Here is a 9,868-nt window from a genome sequence, read left to right as displayed (position 1 = left end):
TCATTACACAGTGTGGTGCCTTATAGAGCTACTTTTTTTTTTTTTTTTTTAAATGTGTAGGCAATTTTTGGAAACAAAAAATGCAATTATGGATGAGACTTTCAGTCAAAAAGAGGATGTTTACTTGCTGACTTCAACATTGCTACATATTCTCTGTCACAGATGGCAGAAGTAGGATATAAGCTGATCAACAACCTACACAGCAATTTAGGTGTTACAGTAGTCTGATTCCAGTCAGATAAAGAAACTAGCTGCCATATAATATCAGCAAATAGTTTTTCTAGACTGGAAAAATGACACCAAGTATTTGTGGCAAATATTGAAAACCATTTGAGTGCAGCAAGGGTGAATGAAAATTCCTTCAGATATGAGTCCAAATTAGTAATTACAAACTTACAAATTGGCTTCCTAGTTATCTTCCAGATTTTTACCTCTTAGTGTTTGTGTTTCTTCCTCCAAGTGTCATACAAACTGCTGTGGTCACTGGCATCTCTGCGGATAGTTGTTGTGGTCGTGTTTTTCATTAAAAATGTTGAAGAAGAAAGTGGTAGCAAACTGTTAGAAATATTGAGAAAGAAACTGAAAATGCCAAAGAAGAGTACGGAGTGGGGACATTCAGGCATATGGCTGAATTTTTAACTATGCTGGCAGCATCTATAAAGGACTTTTCTTCCTGCAGACCCAGCTGGGTTATTAAACCACATAGTCTTTTGATATATTCATCATCCAGCCTCCAATCAAGCTGGCAGATGTGTCAGAAACATATTTCTCAGTTCTTGGGCCTCTCACTTTGCTTTAATGCTTTCCCTTACAGAGCAACTTTCTGTATGCTGGGCTGAGCTGATAACACATCTGTGTTAATGACCACAATTTAAAAATTAACTCATACGCAATATGTATTTCTGGCAAAGCACAAGGTGTTTATGGCTTGGTTAGTGACCAACCACAACTGCAGTGTGCTTAAAGTGACCTTCTCAACTTCTCATACTTGTACTATCGTTGTTCCTGGATATGATATTCCATTCAAAACTGCTTGTGATGTGCTCTGACAACTAAGTATAACAAATGTCAGCTTTATGAAGGCAGCTGTGGGTTCAGACAGGACAGTTGAGAGGTCTGTTCCTCCCTCCTTGCAGCGCAAGAGACTGCAATTTTTTCTTAACCATGAAATACCAGTGGGGACTCAGACCAATCTTGGATTAGGAAGAATTAACATCAGATATTCAAGTACAGTGAGGCATTTTATATTGTTTTAGGGACCCTTTTCATAGGGAAAAGGACGTTGCGTTTAACATTTTCATTTATAGTCTTCTGGCATAATGAATGGATGAAATTAGGTGTGGCTGAAAGCCTACATTGTTTAGTTTCAGACAATAATGCAATTTAGGCAGCTATTGTAATCTGAGGGGAAATTTCACCAGATTTCCCAGACTGTTTAAGAACATTAAGACTGTTGCAAATAGAGAGCTGCAATCAACAAGGGTTGATTTATCTTGGGAAGGTCACTGCAGGAACATAACTGTTTTTCATTCTGCTTCACACTGCTGATTCTGAAAGAGGGAATCAAGATGGGACAAATTAGCCTGAATGAGGGTATTTAGGATTTTCCCTTTATTAAACTGTTACCAGATGTGGAGTCAGTGGGTTGCATCAAAGGTGTAGAACACAGAGCACTTGGCAGCAATTCTTTAGCCCAATAAAAGTTTGTTCAAGGATGTATAATGAATTTTTGTCCTAATTCAGATTAACTGGGATTTGACTGGGACAAGTCTTGAGCATCAATCTGCATGCACCCAGAGATTGTTCCATAAGATAGTACTGACATTTGAAGAACTGATTTATAAGGTTTTCCACCCTACAGCGGATTGGAAAAAATCCATTAATATCATGCCAGCTGGTGGAAAATAACTGCTAAAAGTGATTTCATCAGATTATGTTCTCATGATTTCATCACATAATGCCCCTATCAAGAAAACTAAGCACCTTTATGCTCCAGTGTCCCCATATGATTTTATGTACCATCTCTTCTCATATATAAGGTTGAAATCTCTTTGGGGAAGGGTTAGTCTTAGTGTCTAAAAGGGTCATAATTTTTTGGCTAGAACTTCAAGACACTTAGCTGGACAATCAGCTAGAACTGCAGATGATCTTAATAATATGCAAAATGCATGGAGTATGTATATTTGTTCTTTGTTTAAATTAGAATTAATTTTCAAGTCCAAGCACATAATTGTTATTATAATTTAATTAGTAGTATTGTCATATATTTTTTTTTTCAGAAAAAATAAATTACTACACTATTATCGAGTAAAGAACATAGGTAAACATGCATAAATGTTGTAGAGATTTTTTAAATCTGTATTTTTTTCATACAAGGTGAACAGAGAGGTACAGAAAATATTTTACTAGAAGGGCAGGAGTTTCTCGACAATCACATAAAAAGAACTGCAAAAATAAATGTTTTTTGTGAAAAGATTTCTGAATAGGTTATTTCTATACTGAGTTTCTATGCTGAGTTATTTCCAGAGGTGCATTGGAGCAGAATAAGACATGATTTTCAGATAAAAAGGGATTGAATGTTAGAAAATACAGTTATCAACTCTTTAAAAAATCTACTTTTCAGAAACTGATCCATCTTCAAGGAAAAAATTATACCGCATGCATAGTCTTTAAATGCTTGTTACTGAGGCCAGTCTTAAAATGTTAGAAACAGACACAAACTATAAAACAACAACTAATTGCTTCTATCTACAAATACAAGTGAATAGTTGACTCTAATATTCAAGTTGTCTATTGAAATCCCAATATTATCTTATGAAAACAAAACAAACAAACAGATTTCATAAAAAGATGCCTATGGTGCCCACTGATATCTCCTTTGTTAGTGAATTGTGAATGTCCTGTATTCCAAACACCTGGATTTTTCTAAAATCCAGTGTTATTATGTGCATTTATATGAGGCAGCAGACAGCTAAATACTCCTCTGAGGTGATTGAATGTGCTTAAACTCATGCAATTCCTATGCAAATATTTGGCTAGTTCAATAAATCCTTGGGAGATGAGATATCTTGATTTCTTAGTTTTCTCTTTATCTCCATTATATTAACTAGCCATTCAAATTTTTTGTGAAGTACATAGTCTGTGTAATATGTAATAACTACTGGTTTTCGTTTTATTAATATCTCTATGGAAACTAAAATAAACCAAGTATTCAATGACTATCCCAAAGGAAAGAAATAAAAGGTGTCAAAAGTAGAAATGAAGTATTGAAGAATGAAACAGAAGAAAATTGGTACTCTGATAGACCAAGATTTCATCTCATGTTCCCTTGTTGCTGGATTTGAGTTGTATCAATATATTCCCATTCTGAAATCATACACCGAATGAATCCATACACCAACATATATTTGTTATAGTGTGACTCAGAGCCTCATATACTTCATGCCTTAAAAATATCAGACTTCAAAGGAAAACGTCAATTTATGAGTTATTTTCCTGTTAAGTGGTTGCTCACTGTTAGTCACTAACTTAAGACAAGACAGCCGCTGTTCTGATAGCTACTAGTCATGCAACGTATGATTTTTCTAGCATATATATATATATACATATATTTAGCCAGGTGCAACCAAATTCATTGTGTTAGTAAAAATCTAACAAAATAGGAAATATAATTTGTCTGTAGCAACGATGTTAACAGAATAGACAATACAGTATTTCACAAGGTAGGTAGAGTAGGCAGAATTTACTTCGGAATATTTAGGATCTTAAGGAGATGATGTGCAATATATTTGCATTAGGAATTCTTAGGTAAAGTGTTAAGCACACGTTTCATTTCCATCTGAAATCTCTTCTGAAAGAAGAACCATCTTCTCAGCTGTAGAAAAGACGCAAGCACAGAAAAAGATAAAGTCCAGATAAAGCTGTTACTTCTTGATTTATGAGCTAGAACAAGTTTCATTCCAGCAAAACTTGTATTTTAGTACTTTCATAGCACAAGAGGGATACATGACACTGCAATATCTTTATATTACAACAGCTTGAAGTAGTCGGAAACATGTCATGATGTCCAATGGGATTGGGGGTTGAATTTCATTTCCATCCAGGCGAAGATATCGGAGGCGAGGGGTGTTGCCATACAAACCATAGTCTTCTGCTAAAGCAATTGAGACTGGGCATATTTGGGTACCGTTGACACCTGAAAATGTGGATCAACATGTTACGTAATTTCCATGGAAAAGTTTCATGAAGATAAAATTCATTTAGAAAACAAATATAATAGGGTTCCACTGAAATTAGTATGGGACACACTTGGTCTTCTGAGACTCGGAAAATGCCAAATTAACAATTAACTGCTTTTTTGATCAAGCAAAAAATCATCTCAACATAATGTAGTCTAGATCAGTGAATCACATATTTAATGTGCTTCAATTATGAATAAAGGCCACTAGATGTATAATTTTACCTTGGACAGAGAGGAAACCAATTTAAACAGCTACTGGATAACTATTCATTGAGAAATGAGCTCTCTGCCCTCAGAGAGAGCAGAACAAGGTTAATGCTGAGACATTTAGAACATCTTACTGCAATGACAGTACATTAATTTTAGCTGATAATATTCCCCAATGAAGTTCTTGCATTCAAAGTGATAACAATATTGAATCAGAGTTCCTTTTCGTATAGTGTCTGTAACTTTTGACATCTGTACTTTTCTCTCACATTCTTCGATACATTTGGTTTTAATTGCAAGAATATTATTCATGAAGTGGAATATATTTCTTCCTAATCTGAAAGCCAATAAGTCCTTAAAATTCATTATAAATTACACATAAGTTGTTTCAGTTCAGATAACATTTGAAAATGTGGCTTAAATCATTACCTGTTTTCATGGGAGTTTAATAGATTGGGTTCTTTACATTATCTCCCCCAAACTGCCTCTGCACTGTCACTTGGCTAAAATGCTTTTCATATTTTGTCTTCCATTGTTGAATACTGAGGCTGATGCTGCCCTCTTTCAGCCTCAAAATGGCCTTATTCTGGAAAACACTCAAGTGGTGTTTGTTTATCAAGATGTCAAATTCCTTTGACCAAATTACGGTATTTAGTGATTGGTCTAACTACTTGAGTTTCTAGTTGGCCCCAGACCACCTGCAAGAATGGTTGAATGGAGGATATGTGTGTAACAGATATTTTTTGAACACAATTTTTTTAGCAGCCAGAAATAGGAAAAGCTTTCTACCAAAATTTTTCTCCCCTGGTATTTAGCACCGATAATGTGCATGCATCTTTTGATTACAATTCTCCAAATTAGTTAAATGTTATGATGGAAAAAAAAAATCTTGGTTTTGGGTTGTTTGTTTTTCAAAAGAAGGAAAAGCATCCTGCTTTGATAAACTACCCATATATTTGCAACATCTTGTAAATAGACTTTATCTTTGCTATGGAAATTAGATAAATACATGCAGCTGGCCAAGGCCTAAAACTTTTATCATACCCATAATATCTAAATATCTTTGCCTCTGTTGTCAAAATTGATTAATATTTGAAAGCATTTGATATTCTTGGAAGAAAAAAGCTCCAAATTATTTGTATGTGTGAAGCTACAAAGTAGGGAGCTTAAGAGTGTTAAAAATGTTATTGAAAGTTTTACAAGTGAATCAACATTATGTAGCAGAAAATATCTCCCCATTCAGGTCAGCACTACTTTCCTTAGGAGACAAGATGCCTTCAACTCTGTTCTAAATCTCTGTGTCCTCTGACCTTGAAACTATCCCACCACACTAGTTTTCACTAGGTTAATTACTCCAGCCTTAAAATGAGGCAACAGTTATCTAACCACAGGCCACCTATGAAGAAGTTATTTCCTGATGATGTGTGGTATGAAGTGGCTTCGGTTTTTATTTTTCTCTTCCCACGAAAAGTAAATCCTACCCAAACTATCAGAGAAATAAAAGTCTCTCTCCTGTTCTATTCTTGTGACCTCTAGCTGAACTCACTGTACTCCAACTCAAATAGTTGGACTCCCTTTTCCCTTTTCACAGAATATTTAACTGCAGCTACCATGGCTCAGCCTGGAAATCTACCTTTCTGGGCTCTTCCAGCAAAGAAATCAGTACCAGCAACAGTGCAGGGGTCTGACAATATGTTAGGATCTGTAAATTCAGCTATTCATTTTCAAATAACCTATAATGGATTCTGACAGAATGGCATTGCTACTTGGCCTGAGGACTTGTCCCTTTCTCTACACACAGAATAGTATTAGCTCAGAGGAGCTATTCCAATCTCCTGGTGTTCCTCTAGGGAACTTACTGTTCACTCCTTTTTATCATTCCTTTGGTAGCACTGTAGTACCACCTGTTTACACTTGTTCACTTGCTACATCATAATTTCATTCCTTCCCTAACACTGCATTTGCCATCATTTGACATCTCCCCAGAGTCTTGCTTGTGTATCTCTCACATAAGTATGTAAATATGTGTTTTAAAGTGCCTTGGAACAAGTGTGATGCTTATGTTGTAGCCATAATTAGTTTGGGTTTTATATTGATTTTCAAGTGCTTTTTTTCTCTGTGCATTTAGATCCTTGGGAAAGAAACCACAGGTTAAAACCTGGTTCCACTGAGACCAAAGGTGAGGCTATCATTGACTTCACTGGGCTTCTGGATACTTCCTTATATCTTCATAAGTGGTCTCTGGAGAAATAAGGCCTTGGATTTCCATGAAGAACTGATGTTACACAATAATGTACGACAAAAAGTAGGAAAATAGTATTTACGTAGAAATTTTGATGTCTGAGCTCTTACCATACCAGCAGTGTTAGTATGAACCACCAAGAGAAAATAAAAGAGCAATTGGCAATAGTGCAGGACTATCTGAGGAGTAGTATTATAAAAGGGGCTTGTACTGCACACATGAAGTAAACTTTCAGGACTACTGTTTTGTGGAGAAACCAGATTCAGGCTTTTACACTTATTTTTCTTTCAAATCTTTTATGTTAATTATTTTTAATAATGACTGATCATCAACTTCCCAGGTTTAAGATGACAAAAACAATCTGAAGAATTAATGCCACATCTTACTCCTGCCCAATGGAATTATATTCCTTGTTTTTCATCCTAAAGGCCTTTTGAGATATCATCTGTTAGAGCAGTGTCTCATGATGACTAGGTCGTTATCCCATCAACAATTATGCAAAAATTAAGCTATGTGGTAGGATATGCCTTGCATAGTACCTGCATTTCATGTAAGGTGACAAGTTGCCTTGTTAAACATTGTTTTACTACTATATATGTAGCTACTAAGAATAAAAACTTTATTTTTTATTTTTAATTAAAAGCAGTGTTGTTAGCACTGAATTTTGAAAACCAGTAAAAGCATTAAGGAATATAAGGCTTGTGAAAAACTATTTTGATTTAGGCTCCTGGGTACCCATGTGTCATTGGAAAATGGGAATCGATTTTGCACATACTACATAGGCTGATTTTAATGGTTTTAACCTTTTAAAAATTTATTTAGGAAAGGAAAATAATTTGCCAGCTCTTTAAATACTACCTAGACACAAAACACTTCTTAAACTGGACAGGTTACATTCCATTGATTTCAATTTAGTGTCCACTTAAAGTGACAGGTAATAAAGTCAGCACCTGGGGCCCTGCAGTGATGTAATTATGATAAATCCCTTTGTAATCAGGGGACAATGAAATATGTTCAGTAACAATATATGTCATAAGCCCCAACTCCAATTAACTGTTAAATTTCTCGCAGGCCACTTAAATATGTGCCAGTTGTACAAAATTGATTTTTCTTTGCAAGGTTTCAAACACTTGTTTTGTAAAATACAGTGACTTAACCTAAATTATTAATAGATATCTTTCATTGATATGTCCTTATTTCATACAGAAGACAAACCATTATTTTTAGTGTATTTCTGAACTGTAGTAACACAAAATAGGAATAAGGAACCATTTATTTGATTCAATCACCATGACAGGAACACAAACATAGGGACTTGGTTACCTTCTCTGCAGTGAAAAATAAAAAGTCATCACTTTAGTTTTGGATTTTGGCACGAAACAAAGGATTTAAGGTCTGTAGGACTGAGTGGATACTTTACACAGTGTCCCTAACCACCATATCCCTGCTGTACCTGGATGAATCTGGAAGCAGTGCTAGAAGAAGAATTATGACATGACAACAGGCTTCTGTTGCCTTGGGTACAAAACTTTGTTTCATTTATACAAAGTGGAAAATGCTAGAAGACATTTCAGGAGATAAACCTTAGTAGGACAAAGCTTCTCTAAAGTCAGTGAAAATACTTTTCATGAAGACTAAACTCAAATATCAACATTTTGTGCACAGTAAACAAAAGATGAGGAAGATATTCAAGCTTCAGATATTAAATATCCACATTTTAATCAGTCATATTTGAAATAGATAACTACTGTTTTATGGGTGCCTCATCTTAAGCTCTGACTATGTAATTTAGCTGGGCAGAGAGATATTCAAAAGAAGGGTGTATACAGAAATTCTCTTTGTTTAGTGAAGTCCCTGAGGTGCCCTGGAACTTTGAAAATCTAACAGTCATACAGAATGTGGATCACATATTCTAACTTGTTGCACTGACTTTTTAATTGTTGTTTCTTGCTTATTTACTCCTAGCATTTCTGTAGGAAAATGAATTTCTTAACACAAAATGGTTACTGGCATGCGTATAGTGAAACGTGAATGAACAAATTTTCTTAATCCAATCATACTTCTGATTTGCTCAAACATTTTTCACATGTGGTATTACTTCCATGCACATATTTGGTTGTTGTATTTTAGACTTTACTTGAAAACTGGTCTGTGGGAGGTCCTTTTGCTCATCTCCCTGTAACCTACAGCACGTTATTAATCTCTTTATTTCAAGGGGCTTTTTTTGTAGTTAAGTAGGCATTTTTAAATAATTACATCTTGGTAGGATCCCACATGGAGAATACACACTTACTTTTGATTCTGTTGTGATCAAGGTGAAGGTGCTCAAGTTGAGCATTGATCGGTGGAATTTTAGTGAGCTGGTTGTGAGACAGCTGTAGATCTAGAATAGATGAAACATTAAACCCATTGGGGGGAATACCATCATCAGATAATTTATTGTAGTTCAGCCTAAGGAAAGTCACTTTGGGTATTGCACTGAAGTAGTTTTCTGGTATCACTTCAATGGAGTTGTTGTCCAAAAATAGCTGTAGTGTATTAGCTGGAATGCTTAACGGCATTTTCTTGAGTGAATTTTTTGCTATGTTGAGTTGCATAAGATTGTTGAGTCCTTGGAAGGTGTCACTTTGAAGTGCGCTGTCCAACAAACTGTTCTGGTGCAGATCTAACATAGTAAGATTTTCCAGGTTACTGAAGACTCCTTCTGGGATTCTGGAGATTTTGTTTCTAGCCAGCCTTAGCTGTTCCAAGCCCACTGGTAATGGGGCAGGCACCTCTTCCAATTCATTGTCTTCAAGGAATAAGTAAAGCAGCCTTTTGAGCTTGCTCAGCACACCACTCTCAATTCCACTGTTGGTGATCTTATTCTTGTTCAGATTTATCCATCTGAGATGAGTGGCATTCACAAAAGGCTTCTCTGTAATTGTTTCAATTAGATTGTTCTGAAGGTAGAGGTACCAAATTCTTGCTGGGATTGCAGGTATTTCTTTAAGTCCTTTGTTATCACAGTATAATGCATTGGGGAAACTGGGAGGACAAAAGCACTCTTGTGGACACTCAAAAGAGTAATGAGACCAATGCTCAGGATCCATCTCATCATAAACTTGTCTCACAGTTCGAGTCCACACAGAGTTGACCAAGAATAAGAGCAAAAGACTTGTACAGACTTTTAGAGTCAT

At 35.6% G+C, this 9,868-nt stretch overlaps 1 protein-coding gene across 1 annotated transcript; it reads right to left on the bottom strand.

The window, feature by feature from the left end:
* Nucleotides 1-4,022: 4,022 nt before the first annotated feature.
* On the bottom strand, nucleotides 4,023-9,868 carry KERA (keratocan; the record flags this gene model as incomplete). The annotated part of the gene is made up of 2 exons (XM_080345221.1): nucleotides 4,023-4,195; nucleotides 8,983-9,868. 2 exons carry the CDS (start codon nucleotides 9,866-9,868, stop codon nucleotides 4,023-4,025), a joined length of 1,059 nt encoding a protein of 352 aa, XP_080201347.1.

The sequence above is a fragment of the Nesoenas mayeri genome, assembly GCF_963082525.1.
Source record: "Nesoenas mayeri genome assembly, chromosome: 1".
In the NCBI taxonomy this organism is placed as follows: domain Eukaryota; kingdom Metazoa; phylum Chordata; class Aves; order Columbiformes; family Columbidae; genus Nesoenas; species Nesoenas mayeri.
This window is presented reverse-complemented; position numbering and strand designations above follow the sequence as displayed.